General features: G+C 60.7%; 1 protein-coding gene and 1 long non-coding RNA gene across 2 annotated transcripts in view; one reads left to right on the top strand and one right to left on the bottom strand.

The window, feature by feature from the left end:
• The window catches only part of MUC6 (mucin 6, oligomeric mucus/gel-forming), a 28,411-nt gene extending 18,702 nt beyond the window's left edge, over positions 1-9,709 (bottom strand). The window contains exons 1-24 of the mRNA XM_072792031.1: positions 9,652-9,709; positions 6,750-6,812; positions 6,076-6,316; positions 5,879-6,005; positions 5,619-5,709; positions 5,428-5,537; positions 5,068-5,275; positions 4,789-4,911; positions 4,387-4,507; positions 4,123-4,261; positions 3,905-4,009; positions 3,690-3,762; positions 3,464-3,601; positions 3,118-3,279; positions 2,937-3,031; positions 2,710-2,842; positions 2,351-2,600; positions 2,188-2,240; positions 1,983-2,092; positions 1,375-1,526; positions 1,095-1,236; positions 901-1,011; positions 326-511; positions 10-249 (exon numbers count right to left, since the gene is read on the bottom strand). Of these exons, the coding sequence (XP_072648132.1) occupies positions 10-249; positions 326-511; positions 901-1,011; positions 1,095-1,236; positions 1,375-1,526; positions 1,983-2,092; positions 2,188-2,240; positions 2,351-2,600; positions 2,710-2,842; positions 2,937-3,031; positions 3,118-3,279; positions 3,464-3,601; positions 3,690-3,762; positions 3,905-4,009; positions 4,123-4,261; positions 4,387-4,507; positions 4,789-4,911; positions 5,068-5,275; positions 5,428-5,537; positions 5,619-5,709; positions 5,879-6,005; positions 6,076-6,316; positions 6,750-6,812; positions 9,652-9,709 (3,231 nt within the window). The remainder of the gene's footprint in view (positions 1-9; positions 250-325; positions 512-900; positions 1,012-1,094; positions 1,237-1,374; positions 1,527-1,982; positions 2,093-2,187; positions 2,241-2,350; positions 2,601-2,709; positions 2,843-2,936; positions 3,032-3,117; positions 3,280-3,463; positions 3,602-3,689; positions 3,763-3,904; positions 4,010-4,122; positions 4,262-4,386; positions 4,508-4,788; positions 4,912-5,067; positions 5,276-5,427; positions 5,538-5,618; positions 5,710-5,878; positions 6,006-6,075; positions 6,317-6,749; positions 6,813-9,651) is intronic.
• Positions 9,710-12,734: 3,025 nt separating this feature from the next.
• Positions 12,735-16,557, top strand: LOC140613309 (uncharacterized). Its single transcript, XR_012014460.1, has 3 exons — positions 12,735-13,523; positions 14,615-14,779; positions 15,839-16,557. It is a non-coding gene; the product is annotated as an uncharacterized lncRNA (long non-coding RNA).
• The last annotated feature ends 9,611 nt before the right edge of the window (positions 16,558-26,168 follow it).

Genomic DNA, 26,168 nt, shown 5'->3' with positions numbered 1-26,168 from the left:
CGTGCTCACCTGGCTGTGGCAGGCGGCGAAGGTGGGGCTGTTGATGATGCCACATTTGCGCTCTGCCCAGGCGCGGCGGAATGTGTTGAGGCTGCAGGGGTCCAGTGCGAGGCTGGTGTCCCCACACAGTGGGCTGTCCTTCCACGAGTTCACAAATTCCAGCTCACTGGATGCCACATAGTTGCTGCGTGTCTCGAAGTCATCCTTCATGTTTCCGTTGTAGTTGCCACATAAGCCGCACAGCGCATCCTGTAGGGGGCTAGCATCAGGCTGGGTGCTGCCCTTGCCCTTTGGACGGGCCTGGGCCTTGGGGCAGTGCAGGTACCTGGGTGGCACGCGTGATCTTGATGAAGATGGTCATGTGCTTGTTCCAGACGAGGGTCAGATTGTACCTATTGCTGATGGTGATGTCCAGCACCAGATTCAGGGAGCCGGCGTTCACCCGGAAGTGCACATGGGGGTCCTCCCCGCTGACCGTGTAGTTCCTGTCCGCCAGCACGATGGACAGGCCCTGTGGGGCGAGGCTGTCAGGGGGCTGCCGGTCCCCTGGCCGGCAGCTGCTCAGTGTCACTGGGCTTTGTGTCACCTGCCCATGCTGAGGCAGGATGGGTTGCATCTGTTAAGGGAGCCAGGGGGCCAGTGCCTACTGAGGGCCCATCATCTGCCAGGGGCCTGCCTTTTGGAAGCTATTTGCAGAACATTCTAGAATATGGTGGAAAGTGCACCATGGCCTGAGGGTTAGGCTTCTGGCAGAAGCCCTTCCCTTTGTGTGGCTCTCCAGCTCTAGAAGATCCTGCTGTCTGCCGTGCAGATGGGGTGGGGGGTGTCCGGGAACCCTGAGAGCCTGGGACGTGGAGTTCTGGGGACTGACATGTGGGGAAGCGCCACTGGCTCACTCACCCCCAGAGAGATCTTGATGGAGCGGGAGCAGGTGACACCTGACTTCCCACACACAACATTCTCTGTGAGGACTGTGAAGGTGGGCCGTGAGTTGTTGGCCCCGCAGCCGTCCTGTAGGGAAGAGGGAGCTGAGAAGGAGCCTGCCTGCTGGCTCCTGTGGTCCCCACCCCCCATGGCCTAGCTCGGGGCCTTACCGTGGTCAGGATATACCCGCAGCTGCCATCAAACATGAAGCGCTGCCCATCAAAGGTGACCACGTGGCCCTCCCCATACAGAGCGCAGGTGGATGAGCAGCGGGCACTCTGCCAGCACGTCCATTTCCCCCTGGAGCAGGTGCTGGGGAGACAAGTGGGGATTCAGGGGGACGCAGGCCACATATGCATGCCCACCAGGTTGTGACCTTGGTGGGGTTGGTGGGGGACCTGAGGGTTAGCCCCAGGTCACCGGGGGCTTGGGGCTGAGGCTGTGGCTTACCATGTCCTACAGTCAGTGTGGAGCTCTGCGCCCGGGGGGTAGGAGGCCCCTGCAAACTCGCATGGGCACTCCTCAGGGGGTACGCACTGCCCGTTGGCGTTCTCGTAGAGCCCCTCAGCACAGACACAGCCGGGCTCGCACCTGGTGGGTACCTGCAGGGGTTAGGGTGGGTTTGCCAACTGCTGCCATAGCCCTGGGCCCTCACAGTTCTGAGACCTGTAGTATTCCTCCCCATCTGGTCCCCTTGTCCACCCCTGCTCCAGGCCTTCCTCCTGGTAAAACCACTAGACAGATTCTGGTCCTTTGTGTCACCTCTGCAGGTGGTGGGGGGCTTGGCCCACAGTCCTTAGGGCACCCACAGATGAGCATACTCCAGCTGCCTGGCCACCAGGGCTACTCCTGACCCTCTCAGCCCCCTTTGGGTACCAGCCACCATCATCATGGGGTGATGGGGACAGAGGGACAGTGTGGCCCTGCCTTCCTGGGGATTTTGTGAAAATCCTCTTACGGTCCAGGGAGAGGCCCTGGGGGTGGCATCTGTGACAGGCTGTCCAGTGGGAACTGCCCTCTGGGGAGCGCCCCTGCCCCTTGCTCAACTCAAGCCTTACACAGGGGGTGCCGGTGGCCAGCATCTGACATGTAGGGGCACAGGCTGCCCCAAATGTGTTCTCTGAAGACTCATTGCAGGACTGGAAGGTCTTGGGGGCTGAGCAGGTTGCTGCAGGAAAGGAGGTCCGAGCTGGAGTGAGGAGGGCTTGGAGGGGCCACCACACTGGGTAGTCCAAGCCCATCTGCGTCAGCACATCTACATACCCAGGAGCATCTGTGGGCGCCCCGGGCAGCTCAGCCTGCCGTTGATACAGTAGCTGCAAGAGGTAGGCTGTGTGAGCATGTGGGCCCTGGGCTGGGGGTTGCAGGCTAGGCTGGGCTGCTCCCCACCACCACCTCCGCCACCCCCATGGAGCCTGGTGCTCACCAGATGACACCGTTGACCATGGCTGACTGGTCAGCCAGGATGAACTTATTGCTGTCTAGGAGGCAGGGGCACTGGGACTTTCGTACACACTGAGCCTTGTGGTTGAGGTAGGTGCCCTCAGGGCAGTTGCAGCCGTCCACAGGCACGGCACTTGGGTGGCACTCGGCAGCGTGATCAGATAGGGATAGGCACGTGCGGCCGCAGGCCCGGGTGTCATAGCCGAATGTCTGGTTGCCCGTGCAGGGGGTAGCTGTGGGGGACTGGGGGTCAGACCCTCAGAGGATGCTGGGTGGAACCGGTTGGGGCCCTGTTATGACCCCTGCCCCCTTCCACCCCTGCCTGCCCCCGCCAGCACGCACTGCAGTTGTCCACACTGTTCCTCCAGTCCCGTAGCAGGATGCCGCGTGTGGCACACACACGCGCATAGTCACTCAGAGCAGCGCACACGTGTAGGATGGTCTTCTCATAGTTGCAGGCCTGGTACACGCACCTCTGTGGGCAGACATGGCATAGTAGCTGGCATCCAGCCCCCCTTAGGCCCCAGGGCCCACCTTCTTGCCCCCCCTGTCCTGCAGACCCTGCCCACCTTGTAGAAGGGCCTGGGGTTCACCATGGCGTGGCACTTCTCGAACACTGAGCCGTTCCTTACCAGCACTGAGCAGTGGGTCTCTGCACACACCTCTGGGGGTGGGGCACAGGGGTGGCATAGGCCTCTTACTCACCCTGCCTAGGCCTCGGGCCCACCCACAGACTCCCAGGGCACTCACTGTTGAGCTGGCTCATGGAGCAGGGATCAGTCTCACGCTCGAGCGAGGCCGGGCAGTTGCCTGTCCGCCAGGAGTCCACAAAGAGCGAGGCGGTGCCCTCCACGATGCCCGTGCTGGCCATGAAGTCATCTGTCGTGTCTCCGTTGAAGGTCCCGCAGAGCCCTGCACCAGCCGGGCCATGAGAGGGGGCCAGCCTGTGCTCCTGCCCAGCCCTGCACTTCAAAACCCCCCTCTTCCCATCACCATGCCCAGGGCATGAGTGCCAGCCTAGGGTGCTGAGTGCTAACGTGCAAAACTCTGTTGGGCCTTTTCTCTGCTGTGGCTGTGAGGCCAGGGAGGGGCTCACCTCTGGTCTGGCCTCTGAACTGCGGCCCGATGGTAATGTATGCCTGGAACACGGGCTCCAGCTGGATCACGAGCTCCAGCCCAAAGGTGGTGGTCATCTGGATGTGGGTGGACGTCTGCCTGAAGACGGTGATGTTGCCTGTGGGGAGAGGGGGCTCGGGCAGCAGCCTGCTTTGGGACTCTGGCCCAGTGAGGCCCTGGGTGCTGGGCAGGGGCTGAGGACGTACGGGTCTTGTATGGTAGCCACTTGGTGTTCCCGTTGTGGGTGAATACCTCATCCTGAGAAATCACGATCTTGTCCTAGAGGGAGGGTGGCCTGTGAGTCACAGGGGTACCAGGAACAGGGAGCTGCCTCCCCTCCTGCAGGCCCAGTGGGGTAAAGCAGGAGCTGGGACATAACGGGGTGGGTGCAGCCACCACGTGGCTGGTAGGGTGGCCTTACCTCTCGGGACATGTAAATGATGGCAGCTAGGGCGGTCTCCGAGTGAGAGTACCCAGACTTGTCGTACGAGGCCACGAGGGAGGCCCCATCTGGGAGCTGCGGGCTCTGGGAGAGGGGTGAGGCTAAGCACAGGTGGCCGGGGGTGCTCCTTGTGACACCCCTCCCCACCCTGTGGTGACGCCTGGTGGTGGGCCCCCTGGTAGTGTGGTGTGTCCTACCTGGAGGAGGATGTAGGTGCAGGTGCCATGGAAGCGGTAGGGCCTGGCATCAAATGTGGTGACAAAGGAGCCGCCTTCCAGGGAGCAGCGTTGGGGGCAGGGCTGCTCTGTGCACTTCCAGTGGCCCGTGGTGCACTGGCTGTAGGCAGGGTGGGGTTGCACACATGGCACCCCAGATGTTCCAGGATGGCAGTACTGGCTGCCTCCAGGGCTGGGGCTGCCCCATGACCCCCAATTCCCCCCTATTCCCCATCCTGCACTCACCAGGTCTGGCAGGCGGCTGTCACGACCTCCCCAGGGGCGTAGACCACGCCGTTGAGCATGCAGGGGCACTGGGTGACTGGCACGCAGGTGTGGTTTCTGGAGATGTCATCAAGCACCGTCCCTGCAGGAGAGGGGCTTCCTGTGCCCATGGCTCGATGCCTCCCCACCCGCTGTGCACTTGGGCCTTTGCACCCCCAGCGCCTGTGTGTCTAGACCAAGGTACCCTCTTGCTTAGATCAAGTCCCACATCTTCCTAGCCGTCTCTTGGACCCCTGGGGCCCGTGGAGTAGGGGGGTAAGCCTTTCCATTCCCTGGGACAAGTCAGGTGCTGGAGTTGGGTAGGGGCCCACCCTCTGTCTCTGGGTGAGTTTCAAGGGGTCCCAGAGGGAGCGGGTGCCATACCTTTGGGACAGAAGCAGCCAAAGGTGCAGAAGCTGGAACAGGTGTGCTGTGGATTGGAGCAGGTCTTGACGCAGGTCTCACCACATTCTTGGTACACCTGGTTGGCCGGGCATGTACCCACGGCTGCAGGCATGCACAGGCTCTGTGAGGGGGGCTGGGGTACCCTGGCACCCCTGCCCCCGGCCCTGCCCTGGCCAAGAACTTAGCCCAGCCCTCCTCCACCCAGTCTCCTTCAGGCCTGGGGCCCTGGCCTTCCCTGCTGCCCTTCCCAGGACTCACGGCAGAGGCCGGGGCCCCGCCAGTTGCTGACGGCCTGGCCAGCCATGCTGCACTGGCGTGAGTACTCCGACAGCGTGGCACAGCTGCAGTTGTGCTGGCCTCGCAGGACACACTCGGCCATGTCCACCTGGCAGCTCCACATGAATGGCTCTTTGGGCACGTTGCACTCCGGGGCCACCAGTGTCAGTAGCTGGGTGCAAGTCTGGGCCTGGGCAGAGGATCACTCAGGGTCATGGGGGTCAGGGCCACATCCCACACCAGCCTTGGAAGGCCTCAGAGGCCCTGTCGGACCCTGTGGGCCAGCCCCCACCATGGCTGAAGGGCTCCTGCAGCCCCTGGGGTCCCCACCACTTCACGTACGTGCTCTGCCTGTGGGACCTGGGGGTTGGGGACGGCCTTGTAGGTACAGATCTCATCGGGGTCATCCAGCGTCTGGAGGGCAGCATATGTGTGCGGCTCCAAGAATTTGCCTGGGGGTAGGGGTGGGGTGGGGTAGCATCAGCACAACGGGGGCCCAGCCACAGGGAGTCTGGGCCCTGGCCCCCACCTACCTTCCTCGCTCAGAAACTCATTGGTCTGCTCTCCATTGAAGTCCCCACAGAGACCACACAGCTTGCCCATGTGCCGCTTCTCCACCAGCACCTGTGGGCAGACAGGTGGGCCCTGCTGTCAGGGGCCCCAGGACCCTCACCCAGCAAAGCCTAGGTTTCCGGCTGCAGTCTGTGCCCCAGCATAGGAGTATAAAGGCTGCTTGGGACCCCTGTCCTAGAAAGGCAGCACCCCAGTCCTCTGCCTCTGCCAGTGTCCTCACCATGAGGTGAGTCCCCGGGCCCCACATGACCACCAGCTCCAGCTCCAGCTGCTTTGCCACCAGCTGCACGTTCTGGCCAAAGGGTGTGATCTGGAGCCCATTGCTGGTATAGGGCAGGCCGACGACCCTGTGGGAGGAGAGTGGTCAGGGGCTGCCCCCTGGGCTCCCCAGCCTCCCACTGCAGCCACGTGGCCTACCCTACATCCTTCACAGAGATGACTGCCTTCTGCACAGTGACCACAGAGGCCCCCAGCTCCACAATGACCCGGGAGATGCCCCCACCGGGCCCGCGCCGTAGCTGGACACTGAAGGTGGGTGACGTGTCCTTGCAGGTGGCCGCAAAGATGTAGTTGCAGGTCCCCAGAAAGTCATACACATGGCCATCGAATGTGGAGAAGTGGCCGGCCCCCCATGTGGAGCACCAGCCCCTGTCTGGAGCTGTGGAGATAGTGGGCAGAGTCTTGAAGCCCTGTGTCCCCCTGGCTGGTGTGGCAGGGGTGGAGGGTCCTGACCCCACAAGCTGCCCCCCCCGGGGAGCCCATGCTCACCTCCTAGGTTCCAGGTGCTTCTGGCTTGGGTGGGAAGGAGCCCCCGCCCCCCCCGCCCCCCCAGTGCTGGCCCAGCTGTGGGCTGGGTCTGCCCCCTGCCCCAAGCAGGAGCTATGGCCACTGTCTTGTTTGGGGTCTGCAGGGCAGCAGCCACAGCTCAGCTCCCGGGCGGGGCCCCCACCCCTCTTGGCAGCACGGGATTGTTTTCCTCTGGGTGAGGGGCCGGCTAAGTATTTCCTTGGCTGGATTCCCCTCCTGGAAACCCCAGGCCACGGCCACCCTGTGGTGACTCCGTAGGGCAGGAGGCTGCCCATGGCCCTCACCTGTCTGTGAAGAGTTCTGCAGCCTCTGGAGGTCTGGGTGCACAAAGGAGGTTTCATTTAGACCTGTGTGGGCAAGGAATATGCTCAGTGCTGGGGCGCCTGCCTGTGCCCACCAGTGTGCAGCTTGTCAGCCAGGAGTTAGTTGGGGAGTATGGAGCTGGCCGGCAGGCCCCAGCCTGGCTCTGGCCATGCCCTGCATGTCCTCTGATGAGCCCGGTCCAGCCACTCAGTCACTAGCTGAGCCTGTTTGCACGGAATCCCTGCCCATGTGGAATGGCAGGGCGCAGGGCCTGAGGGTGAGGGGATGGCCATCGCCGGTGCTGGAAGGATAGAAAGGCTCCTGGAGAGGGACGAGAGGTGTGTGGTCATATGCCGGTCGTCTGGGCGGAGTGGAGTGAGGTGTCCCCAGGCCCTGCAATGCCTGCTGGTCGACCAGCATCACCCCATACCTACTTATCCCCCACAAGCTCCAGGCACCTCTGGGGTTTGATAAAGAGAACCCCCATCCAGAACAAACAGGCAACCTTGACAGACCAGGCTCCAGGCAGTGCTCGCTCTGGGGCAGTTCCTGTGGGTCTGGATGCCAGGCAGCCTGGCCCCCATGTGGGCTGCTCGGGGTGCTTGTTGGAGGTGGGAGGGGCCGGGTGGTCTTTGAGCAGGTGGCGGTGGAGCCCCGGGAAGGGTGTCCGGCCAGCGTGGGGCTGCTCCCAGGGGTGAGGTCTGAGGCTCCCCAGCAGGCTCCTCCCTCAACCAGGCTCTGAACATGGATGTTTTCCTGCTTCCTTCTTCTCGGTTAGGCTCCCAGACAGCCCTGGGCTCATGGGGCCTGTTGCCAGGTAACATCAGTCACTTGTGCAGGGGCGGGAATCACTGCTGGTAACTCTGAGGGAGGCTAGAGAGGCCTCACTGTGGGTCCCTGCCTCATCCCCACCCCTGCCTGGCCCCTGCTGTGGTCCCGGGGCTCCCATCCTCCACACCCGCTCCAGGCCCTTGATTCTGCCCATGTTCATCAGCCCTTGTGGCGCTTGGGGGTCCTTCCTGATTGTGCCTGCGCCCTTATACTCCCTGTGCCTTTGGCCTGGTGGTGTTTGTGGGTCTCTGCCCGATGGCCAAGGGGTTCCCCAAGGGGCAGGTGGCGCACAGGCTGTGCTGCCCCACTGTTCCAAAGGGCCAGAGACATTTGGTTCTGGGCCTCCTCCCTCCATGGTGTCTGCCATGTGGGTCCCTGTCTCTGACCCTCCTCAACTCATGACCTGCCCCACTGCCAGTTGCATCCACTGCCCGCCTCCCCTGTGGATCACTCCCTGGTCCACACTTGCAGTGGCTCCTCCACCAGCTCTTCCTCATCACCTGGCATCTGTGGTCCTCCCTTCCAATGACACTGTCTGAACAGTGATGCCCCCCAACCCCGCCATTGGCTGCGGGGCTCCTTTGAAGCACTTGGGAGGCAGGCCAAGGGGTTGTCTGTCCTTCCCATCAGAATCTCCAAACAGCCCTGATGCCTGCCCTGGACCCCCAGGGCCTGCAGGGCAGGGCTGGTTTGCCATCTCCAGCCTTTCTCAGCCCCTGGATGGCCGTAGAGTCACTGGAGCACATGCTGTCCTTCTGCGTACTTGGCAAACCTGCCTGCCCCTTTGCTTCTGGCTCCACCTGAACCTGGCTGCCTGACACCTGCCTCCCCCACCCCTGCCTCAAGTTCCAGGCACCCCAGGGCTCCAATGTCTGACCTTGAGCTCATCTCTTCCTTCTGCACCGTTACAGAGTCGGTGCTCAAAGGGCATTTGCAGGAACATGGCCAGACCCTGTCCCTTCCTCCCTGCAGCACTCACAGCTGGACCCCCATAGCTCACCAGAGCTGCAGCCCCTCACCACACCTGCAGACCCGTACCTCACCCTGGCTGGCTTCTGGACCCAGAACCTTCTTATCCTGGTTCTGGGTCCAGGTCTCAGAGGGGATAGGCCCAGGCAGGGCAAAAGTCCTGAGTGCTCAGAGCCACATGGTTTCATGGAAGGGAAGGAGTGGGGAGGGCCCAGAGGGACCCACTAGGCTCAAGATCCCCTGTGCTCCCTGGCTCCCCATCCAAGGCTGGTGGGGCTCTGGGGCCACCAAGGAGGGGGCAGTAGGTCAAGGATTACAGAGAGAGAACAAACATCCTGCTGGCCTCTTCGGCAGACAGGGAGGATGCAGAGGGCTTGGTGCCTGCCGTCAGCAAGAAGCTTCTCTCTGGGCCACTGCAGGACCCCTTGGGGCTGGCCCCCTCCCAGGGTTGGGGGCAGGAACTGCCTTCAGCCTGTGGCCCCGTGGTACCTAAAGTGGCGAGCAGAAGGGACTGGGGGTGTTGGGGGTAAGGGGACTGCTGCTTTGTGGGCACAGTGGACAAGACTGAGTGGGCTCTGGGCCCCTTCCCAGCTTCTGCAAAATGGTGGTGGTCCTGGGCCAGGATGTACCCCTTTGTCCCCCTTTGTTTAATCTACAGTATCTGCATGAGGAGGGTGATGGGGAAACAGGCCCAGAGGCCCCAGGCTCCTGCCCTGCTCCCAACACCCCACAGTCCTCCCAGGACCTGGGACTCGGTGGAAAAGGGACAGTACCAGGGTGGTGCCCAGCGTGCCAGTGTCCCACTGCCCACTGTTGAAGACACTGAGTATCTGAGGGACCCTGCCCCACTGTGCCCAGGGCAGGGGGAGTGGCAGCCTGTGCACCCGCTGAGCTGGGCTCAGAGCTGGCACCCTGATGGAGGTCCTGGCCTTGGCCAGTGTGGGACAGCCACAGGGCGGGAGGGGCCTCTCAGCCATCAGTGTCCTGGGGACCAGCAACTCTGACCTGGTTGATGAGGCAAGGAGGGACCTTCTGAGGGTTTCTGTCCTCCCTGATGGTGCGGCCTGCAGGCCCTTTACTCACCAGCGACGAGCAGGGTGCCCCCATAGGACAGGAGCAACAGCAGCTGAGGCCCAAGCATGATGCGTGGGGAAGAGTGGTGGCTGCTGGACCCGGCCCTCCAGGCGAGGGCAAAGGACCTGTGCAACCTCCACCCACCAGAGTGGCTAGCCCTGGGCGCCTTATGTAGGGGCTGCAGGCCCTGCCCCTGCCGCACCCACTGGGCGCAGTGGTGGCCAAACAGGATCTTGGGCGCTGTTTTATCAGGACTTGGCCTTTGGAAAGCTCCTTGGTGGGCAGTAGCCTCATTATCATCTGCCTCTGGGCAGGGGCTGGCACAGGCCCTCCAGAGCCCTGCAGACATGTCCTATCTTTGCTCCAGGCTGAGACGGCTGGAGGGGCCATTCTGGGGGTGGTTCTGGAGTGTTAGGGTGACACCATTAGCCACACCCTGGGGGCCCAGAGGGGTTTGTCCTGGGTGTGTGGGGGAGCCCAAAGTGCTAGGGCAGCTCCTGGAATGAGCTCTGCCCTTGCCCAGACCCTAGGACCCTGCAAGGTGCCAGCACGCTCGGCTCTACCTCCCCCAGAAGTGAAGCCAGTCCAGACCACTCTTTGGGGTGGGGTCCCAGGGCTAGGGCTCAGATGGAACATATGCCTGGCACCTCCTTCCTAGAGAGCCTTCTCAGTCAGCCTCCTAGAAATGGGAGGGGCAGTGTCAGGTGGTCATGCTGAACCCAGAAAGGCCACCACGACTTTTCTAATGCCCGTGGCTCTAAGCTGCTATTTGACCCAGGAGCAGGGGTGGCAGAGGTGGAGTGGCCACAGGGACTGCCTATCTGGGAGGGCATCTCTGTGGAGGCTGTATGCCAGCATCAGGACGCCGACCTCCCAGGCAGAGGAGTGGGAGCTGTGCCCCCACCTGCCGGAGAAGGAGTGGTTCCTGGGGGCAACGTTTTGGGGAATGGGCAGTTGGCAGGACACATGCCAGCACATCGAGGGGTCAGGGGAAGGGTCATGGTCATGATCAGGGATGAGGGTCATGATCTCAGAGGGTCAGGGTCAGAGCGAGGTGAGAGTCAGGAGGTGTGTGTTTCAGGTCCTGGGGGATTCTGGGGAGCAGGAGTTCTGATGATTCTCTAGGGTGGGCTGGTCCTAAGTGGGAGCCTGTGTGGGACCCCCTGTGGGAGCCTGGGCCCCGGTGCAGGGGTTTCCCCTTTCCTGAGCTTAGTTCTGGCTCCACAGAGACTTGGGGTGCAGGAACCCTGGGCTCCTGTCTGAGGACCCCCTAGGCTGAGCTCTCTATGTGGGGCCACTCCCTCCCCAGCCTAGAGCCCCAGCCAGAAAGCAGTAGATGCTGTTTACTTTATATAAACTTTAGTTCTAATACAACATTATTTTAACTGAAAACGACACTCTGAGGGCACCTAAGCTGGGGCCACGATGGAAGGTTCCCGGGCGTGCTGGGCACTCCTGTTCCCTCCTCACTCAGAAGCAGAGTAGATGAGAGGGGTTCTGAGATCTCTCTGGGTGCCCCTGCCCCGGAACCTCCCCTGGCTGGGGTCTGTCTGTCCATGTTCTGCATGAGGCCGGGTGGGGGCGGGCAGGTCTCCCTGACCCCGGGGACCTCACGCTGTCATGGGGGGGTGATGAGTGGGTGCTGGGGTGGGGGTGGGTCCTCCTTGAGCCTCAGTCCAGGCCAGGATGCTGGGTGCATGAGGGACACCAGACAGGGGGGCCCTGGGGAGGTGACATATCAGGCCTTGGGACAAGCAGGATAAGAGAGAGGCCCAGAACCCTGCTGGAAAAGTGTACTCGGGCCGCCTGTTAGAGTCCCTTCCTGAGGTGGACACGTGAGGCTGTCCCTCTGGTGTCCCCTGCAGCCAGGGCTACCAGTGGAATTGAGGCCCAAGCCTTGTTCTCCCCCCACACCCTTGCAAGACCCCCAGTGGCGTCCCACCCAGTAGGCATCTGACCACAGGGCCTTGGCAAGGGCTACTCCTTGCCTCCCTGCTGACCATGCCTCTGCATTCTCCACCCTGCGCATCGGGTGCTGTCCTGCTTCCCAACAGTGCCTCGACCCTTGCTGTCGTCCACGTGTCCCAGGGCCTGGAGGATGCCTGTGTCTCAGGGCATGCCAGGGGCCGATGACAGATGGAGCCAGAGGCAGGGAACTGTGATCATTTGCGTGCTCCTGGGGAAAGACCCAGGCTTATGGCAGGCAACTGGTCCCCCTGTTGGGGTCCCCAGTGTCACCCCCCAGCAGGGGTTGGGTCACGGGGACAGAGACAGGGCTGCCCACATGGCCTGGAATAGAGAAACCTGAGCACATGTGTACGTGTGAGACTCGGTTTGCGTTTCCTGGAAAATCTTGCCATGCAAGCGTCTGTCCCCTTAGGGCTGTTCACAGCCTCACCACATGGCCCGCACCGTGTCCGGCTCCGTGTCCGCGAGGTGGTGGCCCCTTGGCCGTGGGCCCCCTTTCCCCCTCTGTACGCCGGTTCGGCAGGAAAGCAGGAAGAACACGTGTCTCTTCCCTGGGCTGGGAGCTTTCAGTGTGCTGGGCAAACAGCGGGAGATAAGGTTGTGTGAGTCCATTGTTCTCAGGCCTCGAGGGGCCAGCACCCCCCACCCCCCCACCCAGCAGCCCCAGGAAGCGGAACCCACGGGCCTGACAAACGGGGGATTGTCTGGCCTCACAGCCCTGCCCATGTCCTCTGTGTGCACGACCAGCCAGGGGGGCCAGTGTCCAGGCCACAGGGCCCTGGAGGGTGGGTGCTAGCCCCTTGGACCTGACCTTCGCCTGGGGCCGTGAGCCATTCACTGGAGGCAGGTGCTTTCAGAAAGCTCCCGAACAGCTCGGGGTCTGGCTCTCGTCCCAGGTGGGAAGCCCCCAAGAACCTGGGCTTGCTGGATGCAAGTTCAGGGAGACGCCCGGGTGCACGCTGGCTGGTCCACTTCCCTGGGCCCCGCCTGTCAGCTGTGACGTTCCCTGGGGAAGGGTGAGTAGGGCTTCACCCCCTGAGGCTTGGCCCCGCTGATCACCATCAGATCAAAGGACCAGAAACCATGGCTTTGGGGTGCGTCAGGGAAAGATTGTGATGTGGCAGCTATGCCCCAGCCTGGCAAGCTGCTGCAACCTGTCTGAGGGTGGGCCTGGCAGCCGTGGCGGGTGCTGGGCTGTGTGGTCCACACAGGCAGATGGTGCAGACCAGGGGATCCCAGGCCTGGGAGGGGCCTTGCACACGAGGGACCTCAGGCCCACAGTGAGTCACCCCAAGATCAGTGGGCAGCAGAGATCCCAATAGGTCGGCCACCATCCCAGCAAGTGCCCCTCTTCTCTTTCCCACCAAGTGTTGTTCTGGGCACATCCCCACCCGGCCATCTGCAGCCCTTCCTCCCTCAGACCCCTCCTCCTGGAGCCACAGGTACCTTACACCTCCAGGGTTTCCTATCACATCCCCCAGGCTGGCTCCAGCTTCTCCTTGGCCCTTCCAGACCTCTGCTGGGGGTGGCAGCAGAGCCAGTGAGCCGGGGCTACAGGTGAGGGGCCCTTGCCCCTCTAGGCCCGGCCCCTCCTCCCCAAACTGCCTCTTCTGTAGTCCTGGGGCCACCCTGCTGGTCTCCCCATAACTGACCCTGCTCCGTCTGTACTTTTTTTTTTTAAGATTTTATTTATTTATTCATGAGAGACACACAGAGAGAGGCAGAGACATAGGCAGAGGGAGAAGCAGGCTCTGTGCAGGGAGTCCGACGTGGGACTCAATCCCGGGTCTCCAGGATCACACCCTGAGCTGAAGGCGGCGCTAAACCGCTGGGCCACCGGGCTGCCCTCCATCTGTACTTTCAACCTCTGCTGCACCTTGTTGGCTATTCCTGCCCCTGGGCCTGGATTTAGGGTGGGTGCTGCCATCAAGTGGACAGATGTCATATATGGGGCTGCAGGGGCGGGGGTCAGGTCAGGGAGCCCCCAGCAGGGGAAGCTGAAGCCTGAGCCTCTGGCTGCCACAGGCCCCGTGGAGCCGTGTTCCAGAGCAGGATGGTGTGTTCACTGTGTGGCCTCTCCTGGCCTCTTCACCTTCCTGTCCATTTTCGTTCCTGACCCTGTGCAGAGGCCTGGCAGGAGAGCCAGGAGAGCAGGCCTGGGGCTGGACGCCTCGCAGGATAGGCCTGCCCAACCCTCCCCTTCCACCAGGAGGGGCTCAGCTGCATGGTGCTGGGGAGGTACCTACACTGGACCCTTGCTGCCTCCTGTCCAGCCCCCGCGGTACTTCGGCTAGTGCCCCTACCCTCTGTTGAGGAGGGGAAGCTGTGCCACTTGTTCCCCTAGCTTCCAGGGCAGGGTCCAGAATCCACCGTCCACTCAGCTGTGGGCCAGCCGCCAGTGGCTACGGTAATGTGCCCAGCAGCCCCTGGTTGGCCCCCAGCAGCCCCACACCTTGGCTGCGTGCCCCTCTGTGCTGGGCCCTAATTGCCAGCGGATGTTGAGTGAAAGGCAAACAGATAAGGTTGGCCAGGTGGGGTTTGGGGCTTGGGCCTGGGTGGCAGGCGGGATGAGGAACAGCACAAGTCAGGCTGGGCCGTTACCTGGACTGCCTCTGCCTTCCAAGGACGAGCAAGTATTTGCTTCCTGAGGGGGCTTTGCGGGTGTCCGGGGAGACCCAGGCCACTGTCCTTGTAACCCTAGGTGCAGGTGGCTGGGTGGTGGTGGCCGTCGGGGTAGAGCCAGGATGCCTGTGACCTCCGGGAGCCTGATGTTGCTGAGGGGGTGGTCACGAGGGGGCTTCTGGCTATGGCCATGTCTGTGGACATTTGCTTCTCTCAGCCCTGCAGGCTGGGTGTGCTTGGAGCTCTTCCCGGCTGCAGCTGGTGCCTCCTTGCTGCACGCTCATGTGGGGAGAGGGACAGGAAGGAGATCTTACAGGGGCATGAACCCCTCACAGGTTCCCACCTTCACAACCCCATTACCTCCTAATTCCATTCCCTTTAGGTAAGAGCTTCAACCTACGAATTTGGGGGGATCACAAACAGGTGGCTCATAACAGCGTGGGGGCCTGGCAAGACTCCCAGAAGCACAAGTCAGGTGGTCTCTGAGGGCAGATGCAACTCTGAGCAGGAAGGGCCCTGAGCAGCCCAGGAAGGCTTCCTGGAGGAGGTGAGTAAAAGAGGAGCAGTCAGACCGGCACGGCCCGGAGCTGGGGCTGGGCCTGGAAGTGCCTGCATCAGTGTGGGAACTCAGGGGCTCTTTACTGGTGAAAGGGTGGGGGCCGTAAGAGAGTGTCCTGGCTCTGGAATGAGCTGGGAGAAATGGGTAAACTTAGGACCAAGAGTTGGGAGAAGGGGAGGGGCCCTGCACAAAAGAGTGACACAGCAGTTCAGGCAGTGGCAGGCAGCAGGCGAGGGTGGGCAGGGCTGGGTCTGAAGGGTCCTGGAGCGGCTGGCACTGACCAGGTGTGGCCCACAGATGCTCAAGAAACAGGGCCAGTGCTGCCCTGGCTCACAATGGCCAGTTCTATGTGACTGGCCAAGGAGAACACAGAACACTCTATATGGGACTGGGTAGATTTCTAGGGCCACTCACACCAGGGGCCAGCCCAGGGGAGTCTCAGGGCCTGGACCTGCTGTCCAGCGGCCATGGTGTCGTGCTGGCTGCCTCTAGTGGTTGCCCAGCAAGTACCTGCAGCACCTGGGACTACTCATGGTGGCCAGCCTGCCTGCAAGAGGCAGCTGCTGTGGGCCCCTTAGCACATGGCACTTGATAGCCAAGGCCCTGAAAAAGCCTGAGTGGCAGGGAAGTTCCCTGGGGGTCAGAGGCTGTGGCCCTACCCAGTGTCAGGGGCTGGGGGCTGACACTGGCCTTGGGAGCAGCCGGTTCCATGGTCCTCTTCTGCTAAGGCAGCCCCCCATGACTGGGGGCTAGATGTTGGGCTGCTCCCTGGTTGAAGATCCCACCCACAGAGGTCCCTCTGACCCTAACTCTTCCCCCGACCTGAGCACCAGTGCAGGTGACAAGGATGGCGAGGCAAACTCACCCTCGGAGCCTGGTTTGGGGCACAGCACCTGCTGTGTCCCTGCTTTGCAGTTTCAGGTGGGACACTTGGTGTGGCAGGGCTGAGAGGACCCCACTGGTGGTGGCTGGACGCTGGCCCAAGGACACAAGACACTGGTGGGGGCCCCACACCGGCCCCACAGCATTGCCTTCTGTCTTTTCCAGGCTCAGAGCCGGGTCCCCGTGACCCCATGACCTTCAGAGTTGAACAATTTCTGGAACCGTGGGAGCCAAAGGCCCAGGTGGAGTCTCTCTTCTCCCAGTGGGTAAAAGCACGATTTCTGGGTGGAACTGTTATTTTGATTTTTGTTTTGCTTTTAGCAGTTCTATCAGGCATAACAGATTAAAAAAAAAAAACCCACATGTATTTGAAAAAGTACAATTTAATGAGTTTTGACCCACGCACAAACCCCTGAAAGTATCACTGCCATCGGGACAGCAGCCCCCAGAGGACACCTCCTCTGCCCACGGGGGTCCCATGCACTCTGGAGACCCGTCCGCATCCGCAGCATGCACACCCGCCCTGTGTTCTGGACTTTGACACGGATAGAATCAGGCCACATGGACTGTGGTTGTCGCAGATTTTGTTCAGCATTTTGAGTGACGTCTGAGATTTCATCCACGTTGCTGCCCCATCAATACTTTGTTCAATTGTGTGGCCGAGCGGCGCTCCCTGGTGGGGGAGGCACGCCCCCTCTGCCTGCGCCCCTGTCTGCGCTATGCTCCCCTAGGGGATGTTTCCAGTTTGCGCTGCCAGGATCCTGTGCACACACATTGCGGTGAGTGCGTGCTCCCTTCTCTTGGGAAAGTGCCCAGGCGAGTGCGACCGGACCATATGGCTGGTGTCTTGCTGACTTTTTAGGGACCTGGCCGACTTCCCCAGAGCAGCTGAAGCATTCGCATCCCCCCATCCTACACCGCCCGCCCCCCCCCCCCCCAAGCACATGGAATCCTGAGCAGCAGGAGCATCCTGACAGGTGTATAGTGCTGTCTCGCACCTGTTATTTACCGTCACGTGTCTTCTTTGACCAAGCGTCTGTTCACATCTTTTGCGCATTTTAAAATCAGATTATTTGGTTATGATTCAGTTTTGAGAGTTCTTGATCTATTCTGGGCACTGGTCCTTCCCCAGGCATGGGGTTGGCAAAGATCTTTCTTCCAGTGTGGGGTGTACCCTTATGTTATTTATTTTCTTTCTTTCTTTCTTTCTTTTTCTTTCTTTCTTTCTTTCTTTCTTTCTTTCTTTCTTTCTTTCTTTCTTTCTTTCTTTCTTTCTTTCTTTCTCTCTCTCTCTCTTTCTTTCTTTTCTTCCTTTTCTTTCTTTCTCCTTAATTCCTTCCTTCCTTCCTTCCTTCCTTCCTTCCTTCCTTCCTTCCTTCCTTCCTTCCTTCCTTCCTTCCTTTCTTTCTTTCTTTCCTTCTTATCTATTTGAGAGAAAGCGTGGGAGAGGGCAGGAGGAGAGAGAGAAACACACCCCTCACTGCATGTGGAACGTGACGCAGGGCTCGATCCCATGACCACGAGATAGTGACCTGAGCTGAAACCTAGACCGATTGCGCCACTGGGCGCCCTGTGCCTGGTTATTGTTCATTGTTACCTCCCAGAGAGCAGCTGTTCTTAATCCTGACAAGGTCTAATTTACCAGTTTTTCTTTTATGGGTTGTGCTTCGTTGGTGTCATAGCCAGGAAATCACATTTTATTCACCTGTCATAATCGTCTTTGCTCTAAAACCTGCTTTGGTGTTCATAATTATTACTTGACCTTTCTTTCCATGTATTTGCATGTCTTTCTCTGTGTTTTATTTTGAGCGGCTCACATGTGCCGTTATATTTAAGGTCTTTCTTCAGGCAGCACATGGGGGCGTCTGGCTGTTTGATGCCTTTTCTCTGGGATTTCGGGTGGCTGTCCTTGGCACAGGCATGGAACCCGTGGCCACAGTCACCCTCTTGACATCAGTTCCCATTTCTTCCAGCTGTTCTTGTCCTGCCTTCTATTGGATTAATGAGGTGTTCCTTTGGGATTCAGTGTCCCCTTTGCTGCCTTGGGCTCTATGATCTCAGTCCGGAGGTTTCGGTGGTCACTATGGGGCACACGGTGCTTGTCCTTCCTGTACCCCAGCCGCCCTTAGAAGGTGTTGCTGCCCCGCACACACGCCCGACCCCACACAGCTTCGGGTTGTCTGCTGTCACTGGAAGACTGCCGTCTGTGTGTGGACATCACAGGTTGGGTGTCTGCTCCTGGGACCAGGCAGCTGTGTGTGAGTGGCCTGCCTCTTGCCTTTGTTTTTGGAAGGTATTTCTCAGGATGTCGGCTCCTGTTTCCCAGTGCACATGCTTGTTTCTGGCAAAATCGCCAATTGTCGCATTGTACGTGTTCGTCTTCAGACAACACATTCCTGCCCTGGCTTCTGTTCGGGGTTTCTTTTACTCCCTGCATTTGAGCCGCGTGATGATTTGTCAGGGCATCCTTCTCGGGTGCTGTCCCTGGGGCAGGTGAGCGGTGCGCACCTTGGGGGCTTCTGGCTTTCACGGACGCGGAGCAGAACCTGCTCATGGCCCCACGGCGTGTTTGCGGCCTGTGGCTGCAGAGCCGGCTGCACACGCGTGCTTGCGGGCTGCTTCCAGTGTATCTGGGTCTCACTGCAGACCCACCAGGGTTTTCCTCAGTGGGTCTTACCTGCTGCTCACCCCTGGCTCACGTTCTGTCTCTAAGGCTGTAATTTCTGCCTTTCTTACACTTTCTGTATCCCTGTGCAGCATGTTCATCCTTACAGCTTCTTTTTAAACACATGGGGTTCAGTGACAGTGACCATGCCGACACCCCTGCATGCTAATCCTACCTCCTGTGCCACCACCAGGCTGGCCTCCAGTGACTGATTTTTCTCTGTCATGCGTCAAATTGTTCGGTTCCTTTCCTGCCGGCTGCCCTTTGACTGGGTGTCAGCGGTGCTGGTGCACATCTCACCTTGTGGGGGCCGCGCATCTCTGTCTTCCTACAAATCTTGGGCTTGGAAACAGATTGGGCCTCTTGGGTGTTTCTTCTGTGAACTGTTAGCTGGGATTGGAAGAGCTCAGCCCCAGCAGGACCTGGCGGAGTGATCTTCCCACCGCGCTGCCATCCTGAGGGTTTTCAGCATCTCCCGGGGGGGAGGGCGGGGTAGGGAGGCACAGGCACGCCCCCACCTGCTGGCTCCCCTGTCCTCACCTGCATGCCTTGCCCAGTGACCGGAGGGGCCTCCTGCCCATGTCCACAGCCCTGCCCTCCAGCTGTGTGGCTCTCTGGGTGGCGGCTGAGCTCCTCCTGGTCCCGTCCCTGTGGCCTCCCCTTTCCTGGGATGGTGGCTCTCACCACCTGAGGTCCAGTGTCCTGACCACCGTTTCACACACTTTGTTCCACTTTCCAGCCTTGGGCAGGAGGGGAACCCAGTCTCTGTTGGAGGTGTAAGTCCTGGGACAACCAGGTGTCCCTGTGCCGGCTCTGGAAGCAGGAGTCCAGGTGTGGGCAGGGCTGCCTCCGTGCACACCTCTCCCCCAGCTGCTGGCAGCCTGGCTTCTCTGGGGCTCCCTGGCTTGCAGCTGCACCCCTGCCTCCACCTCCGTGCTCACCTGCTCACCTTGCCTCTCCCTGCGAGCGAGTCTGACTCAAATCTCCCCGTTCCATAAGGACACTGCCATATCAGGTGAAGCCCCCCACCTTCAGTGAGCTCACCTGCAAGGGCCCCCTTCCCAAGTCGGGGCACATTCTGATGTCCTGGAGGTCAGGGCGTCCCTCTAGGAGTTTGGGGGGCAGGATTAAATCCCAGACATACACTTGTGTGTCCCACTACAGGCATTCCTCTGCTCTCTGGACTGTTTTCGGGGCTACATGGTGCGTCTTTTTCATCTTTCAGGGAGTGGGTGGGACAGACGGATCTCCTCCGCAGTGGGCTGTTGTCACTGAAGGAGAAGCTCTTTTCTAGAGACCCCATGGGCTGTTGCTGGGGGATCTGTGGGCTCCTGTCTTGCCTGAGAAGGGCCTGGGTCCCGGATACCCTCGATCCAGACCTGTGTCCCTCAGGCCCCCCTGAGCTTGCTGCTCACCTACCAGGGCACTGCTCCCTATCCCCACCTCTTCCTGGTATGACTGAGATTAATGTGGGCCCCCTGGGCTAGTCAACTCCAGCCCTTGGGCCCCCCGCAGCCTGCCGGACAAGGTGGCAATAACCCCTGATTCCGGCAATCTGCACTTCCTGGCCTGGGCCACACTCTGCTCCCTGTGTCCGAGGCCCGAGCCCTCCCGTGTCCCATGAGCCCCACCCCTCCTGGCTGACCCCAGGTCCGGCCAGGTGCTCCTTGAGAGCTTGTGTTGACTTTCCCACTTGATCAGCTCTGTAATCTGTGGGTCAAAGGCCACATCCGCGTCCTTGCGTCTGTGCACGTGGCGGCAGGCAGATGCCCCAGCCCTGCTCTACCCCTGTGGTCACAGCCGCTGGCCCCGGGTCCGTGCAGCTCTGGGTGTTGCTCTGTGGACCCGGTGCCTCCTGGGTCGCCAGCCCTGACTGGCTGCACTTCCTGGCCATGGCTTTTCCTTGTTCAGGAAAATGGGGACATTGGAAACTTCCCCTGTGGGAGAGGCACCTCCCCAGCCTGTGGCCACTTTGGAGGCTGGATGTGGCTGCTCCTGGCAAGGGAGGGACACACTCCACTTGCTCAGCTTCACTGCCTGGGTGTGTGTGTGGGGGGGTCCTATCTCTTCCCACACCCAGAGCTGAGTGCTAATTCTGGGGACTCCCCAAACTCACAGGCCTTGGGACTTAGTGGTCATGTGACCCCTGCCCCAGGGGCCCTTCTGTATTCATCACAGCCCAGGAGGAGCCCAAGCCAGGCAAGCCCTAAGTAGTGTGGTCATGAAGGGTCCTGGCCATTCCCTGGGGGGGTACCCTGAGACCCTGGACCTCTAGGTGGCATATCTGATAAGCATATCAGGCCAAATCTCAGGAATTCCCTTAAGCCTTGCTCACTGTGGCCGAGCTGCCTAGGGCTAAGGGGTTGGCTCTCTGTGGGGCAGGGCCAGGTGGGGCAGGGGTGGGGGGGCGGGGCGGCAGGAGGCATGACAGAGCAGGAGACCGCTGGCCAACTGGGGACAGAGTTCCTACTGAGTATGACTTTCAGAATGATGAGGTCCCCATGATGCAAGTGCCTGTTGCTTCCTGGCCATCATGGTGCATTTAGCAGAGGGAGAGATGGCCACTGACCCAGGCACAGAGGTGACCCCCCTCCACCACAGCGTGCAGGATGCAGACCTGCATGTCCTGGTGGGTGTGGGGGCGCCGGGCCTGTAGGTGGCAAGGGCCGTGGGAGATGCCCTCCAGGACCCACAGTGCACAAAGACAAAGGGTGTCAGGTGACAGTGGGGTGTCCTCTGACCGTGGTTCCAGGGGCAATGAGGCTGCTCCCCTGACCCCTGACAGTCACACTCACACTCGTGTGTCCATGTGCCCAGGCACTCAGGAGTGTGCACACTCTCATGCTCACATGCATGTGGGGCCCCTCACAGCTGCTGGTTTACAGGCCCATGTACACTCCCTGGACAGAGCACGGGAGCTGGGCGCCACCTGCTGGTAAATGTCAGCATCCTAGCATGCCACCCGCCTCTGGAACATTCCATGGGCCATCATAAGGGCTGGGCCTGCCTGGAGCCAGAAGGGGGGCAGAAGCCCTTGGCTGCACCTGACCCAAGTGGCTTGGAGGTCCCTACGTTCTCTGTGGCTCCCCCAGCTCCCTGGGATCTTACCCCTGGGCCTCCAGAGCTGGGCTTGGGCAGGGGGTGTAAGGCCCTGCACATCAGGCTGTAGGAAACCTCAGCACCCAGAGCAAACCCAGGTGGGCAGACGGTGATTTGCCCTGGGTTGGCCGGGGACCTGGTGGGGCCTGTGTGTGGCTCCGGGGGACAGAAGCCCTTGGCTGCACCTGACCTGAGGGGCTTGGAGGTCCCTATGGTCTCTGTGGCTCTGCTGAGCCTGTCCTGCAAGTGTCCAAAGCCCCAGACACAGGACACCTCATAGCCTGGCCTAGGAGGTAGGAGCAGCTTCCTGAAGGTCAAAGGGAAGGTCGCCTTGCCTCCAGCCCCTTGGGGACCCTTCACCAAGGACTCGGGGTGGGATCTTCTGTGGCATCTTCCTGTGAAGTTGGGTGGTATCTGGGCCCCTTGACACACTGTCCCCACCCCTATCCCAACCCAATTCTGCTTCCCTTCCCAGCCCATGGCTGTGCTTCCCCCCAGCTCCGTGGGATCTTGTCCCTGGGCCCCCAGAGCTGATCATACCCTCAGGAAATGCCCACAACCCAGTCCTGTGCGTCCCTGCTGGGACCCCGTGGGCCGGCCTCTTGGGGATCAGGGTTTCTGCAGAGAGAGGTATGGTCTGGGGCCTGGCCTGGGACTCTGCATGTTCACCCAGACCCTGGCATGTCTGGGGACACCTGGGGGCTGGCTCAGCTGCAGGTGGTCAGAGGGGTTGGGTGGAGAGGTCTCCACCTCCCCAGCCAGCCCTCCTGGCTTCTTTAGGGCTCTAGGTCACTATGCAGAGGCCCCAAATTCTGAGGTGTCACTTGCTGCCCCCAAAGCATCCTAGTGCTCAGTCTGTGCTGCCAGAGCCAAGGGCAAGGTCAATGGTCTTGGTGGAGGTGTCAGGCCAATGTGTTAGGTCCCAGACCCAGGCCCTAGAGCCTGCTCCCCTGACTACTGCAGCCCCAGGGAGAGGACTCTCCCCACAAGATTCTCAGGATGGGACCCCCTGTGCCCCACTCCTTGGAACACTGGCGGCAGGCCCTACTTGGACCTGGGATGTCTCCTGGTGGCCAGAGACCTGCTTGACCTGTCCAGTCTGCCCATCCTGGGGTCACAGCCTGTTTCCTTATGCACCTGTCGTTGGGGACGAGCCGCATCACAGAAGGGAGTGACAGTAGGTCATGCCTACCGAGAACCTGGCCTGTGCTGCCCCTTCAGGCCCAGTCACCTTGGTGGTCACCATGGTTGGGGCTGCTGTTGAGGCAGCAGCTGAGGATGGTATCTGGCCCCAGGTCCCCAAACTCCCAGCCAGCCACACACCCATTTCCCTGAGTCACAGCCTGTGTTAGCTCATGGGCAGACTCCTCCATGGAGCCACATACAGCGATGTGATCTCCACCCGCTGCCAGGTCCTCAGCAGCCCAACTTGTGGGGACCTCACCTCACAGGACCCTGCAGTCCCCTGGCGGCTTGCGGCAACCCACTCGGCACAGAAACTATCCTCTGCCATCAACACCTGCGAGCTTTTATTGAGCACTGGCTGTATGCAGAACCTGCTAAGGGTGGAAGGCCCCAGGGCAAACAGCAGGCTGGCTCTGAAGAGGCCAGTGAGGATCTGGGGCTCCAGACACCCCAGAAGCATGCATCCCCCAACCCAAGGTGCCTGGCCCAGCTTCTTCTCCCCCCTTCCTGTCTGCCTCCCCCTGCCGCCTTCTAGCTGTCCCAGCAGTTTGCTGTCCCTCTAGGGTGCCTGGTGGAGCTGCTGCAGGGGCTTGAGGTGTGGGTGGTGTGGCCACTGCCCTTCTGTTGCCCAGCCCACGTTGGACCTGGGGAAATGACTCCTAGGGACCTTCCCTGTGTCTGGAGTGGTGGGCTGCCCAGCTCTGCCCTCAGGGCCCACCTGGGACTGGGGTAGGACCAGGAGGGACCCCCTGTGCCCTTACCAAAGGGAGTGGTGGGGCTAGGTGTGGCCAGTGTACCCCCCCGCCTGGGGGACAGATGCAGGACGCATGTCCTGCCCTGTCTGGTGGCTGGCACAGTGCTCTTGATGTCCTGGGTCCCGGACCCTAACTCCCCTCCCGCATGCCTTGCCCGGCCTGTCCCTGCACTAATTTCACCCCAAGCCCCAGACCCAACCCCTGGGCCCCAACATGTTAGCCCACAGACCCAGCCCAGCACCCCAAACCCCAACCCTTAGTCCTTGCCTAACCTCTCTCCACAAAGCCCCCTGGCACCTCTGGACTGACCCCCCGATTTTCCAGACTCTTGTCCAACTGTCTCCCCAGCCCCAGCCAGTTGGATACACAGGCGCTCGGGAGGCAGGTGACCCCCACTGAGGCTGCACCCCCATATGAAGAGGGTCAGACACGCAGGCTCGGAGCCCAGCCCTCCCTGGCCACATCTAGGATGTCCACCGGCACGTGTGCCCTGGGCCAGAGGGCGGCCCAATGGGGGCTGGGGATGCTTCATCTCCTGCTCCCTGCACCACTGCCCGGTTTTGGGATCTGGACAAGGGGACAGTGGCCTCTTCCCTCCGTGTCTGGGAAACAAGAAGCGGAGCTGCTCTTCTGGGGCCTCCTGGCTCTCGAGATCCCTGGTTCCTGCAGTCCAGGCTGGTTCCCGGAAGGTGCCAGGAGGAGGAAGGGTGGTGGCGCTGGACCCGCGCCCGCAACAGGACCTGGCCATAAACTGGGACAGGGTGAGGCTGTGATGTGGACACCTGGCCCTGGCAAACTCTCTTCCAGCCTGGCCCCCAGCTGTCAGCTCTTTGCAGGAACTGGCACCTTTGTTTGCAGGAGCTGCGTGGCATTGGCTGCCTGAGCCTGGGCAGGCTCCTCGCTGGGCCCTTGGGGAAGTGAGCAGGTGGCTCACTCCCTGACCCCGACCCTGGAGGCTGTAGACACAGAGCCCACCCCTCCCAGCATCGGGGCATAGGCCTAGAGGGGCCACTAGTGACCAGGCAAGGAAACGGGGGCCCAGGAAACACAGGGCAGGTGTGGAGTCCCCTTGGCTACTGGCTCAGCCCTGGGCTGGGGGCCTGAGCCCGTGGCTCACCTCTTCTGTGGCCGGGACTTGTCTTGGATTGAGGAACATGGTGGATATTGAGGCAGAACTGACCACTGTCCTTTATTTTAGGTTTGACAGGGGCCACTGAGAGGCTGGGCCGTGGCGCTCCCTCGGCTGCTCCCTCGGCTCCCAGGCCATGTGCCCACCAGGGGGATTGTCATAATATTCTCATGTGATGAATCATCTCAGTTGCTCCCTCCAAGGCCCACAACTCCCTTGGGACCCCAAGACCCTCTGGGGGCTGTGAGCTCTGGACACTCTTCATATCAAGACTGAGAAGTGATTTGCCTTTTTCACGAGGCTCATGTGGGGCTGATGGTGCGGAAGCTGCTCTGGCGGAGGCTGTTGGCTCCTTGGCAAGGATGTGTCTTGGCCCGGTGGGGTTCCCTTCCCCACCACACACGCCTGGGGGTTGGGTGGGTTGCCCTGTGACCCGGCGGCAGGTACCCCAGATTGACCTCCATCCAGCCTTGGGCCCGAGGTGAGGCGGGACTTGCCAGGCCCCCAGAAAGTGTGCCCCTGTACCGGGTAAACTGTGCCAGCCCCTGGCGAGAGCTGCTGGCCCTGTTCGGGGGGTGTTCAGACCCAGGATCTTGGCAGTGCTTCTCCCCGAGATGAACAGGGGGGCCCCATCATTTCAGGGAAGCCAGCAGATGTCTTTATGGCCTTTGGGAAATCGGGGCTCCCAAGGGAGGACTTTGAAGCCAGCCCTGCTGGAGAGAGTGCTTCCCAGCCCGAAGGCCCCAGGGATGACAGGAAGTCTGAGAGCAGCGCTGGGGACCGGGTGTCTGCCCATGGAAGGTCTCTGGGACTTGGGGGGTCTTCCCGGCAACTGGCCAATGTGGCCATTGGGTGATCACCATGGCTGAGGCTCCTCCCAGGGCAAGATGGCCCAAGGGACTTTGCTGGGACCCGCGGAAAGCACGTGGTGTAAAAGGTTTGTGTCCCAGAGGACAGCTCCCCTTCAGGAAGCCACCACTTGGGGTGCCTGGGGGCTCAGGCGGTTTAGACCCACTCTTGGTTTTGGCTCAGGTCGTGATTTCAGGGTCCTGGGATCAAGTCCCGTGTCACGCTCTGTGCTCAGCTCAGAGTCTGCTCAGGATTCTCTCTCCCTCTCCAGATTCTCCCCTGCTCATGTCCACGCACTAGCTCTCAAATAAATAAATAAATAAATAAATAAATAAAATCCAAAAAAAAGAAAAAACAAATACACTCTTCATGAATCCTGGCTCCCCAGAAGGCCACCAAATAATATGTTTTTTTTTCTTTAAAGATTTTATTTATTAATTCATGAGAAACACAGGCAGAGGGAGAAGCAGGCTCCACGCAGGGAGCCCGACGCGGGACTCGATCCCGGGTCTCCAGGATCACGTCCTGGGCCAAAGACAGGCGCTAAACCGCTGCGCCACCCAGGGATCCCACCCAGTGATATGTTGATGGAGCTGCATGGGCTCAGCTACCGAGAGGCCCTTAGCAGGGCTGGAGGGGGTGGGCAGGCGAGGGCGGGGTGTCGTGAGGTTTCAGGGTCTGCACTGAGGCAGGGTTCTCAGAGGCTTGGTGAGGATTGGGCAAATCTGAGGGCAAATCTGATTGCCAAATCTGGGCATGTAGAAGGTTGGAGGTGACTGGAGAATCCGTGCACCTGGAGCTAGATCTACCTGT

This window comes from Canis lupus, chromosome 21 (assembly GCF_048164855.1).
Source record: "Canis lupus baileyi chromosome 21, mCanLup2.hap1, whole genome shotgun sequence".
Taxonomy (NCBI): domain Eukaryota; kingdom Metazoa; phylum Chordata; class Mammalia; order Carnivora; family Canidae; genus Canis; species Canis lupus.
This window is presented reverse-complemented; position numbering and strand designations above follow the sequence as displayed.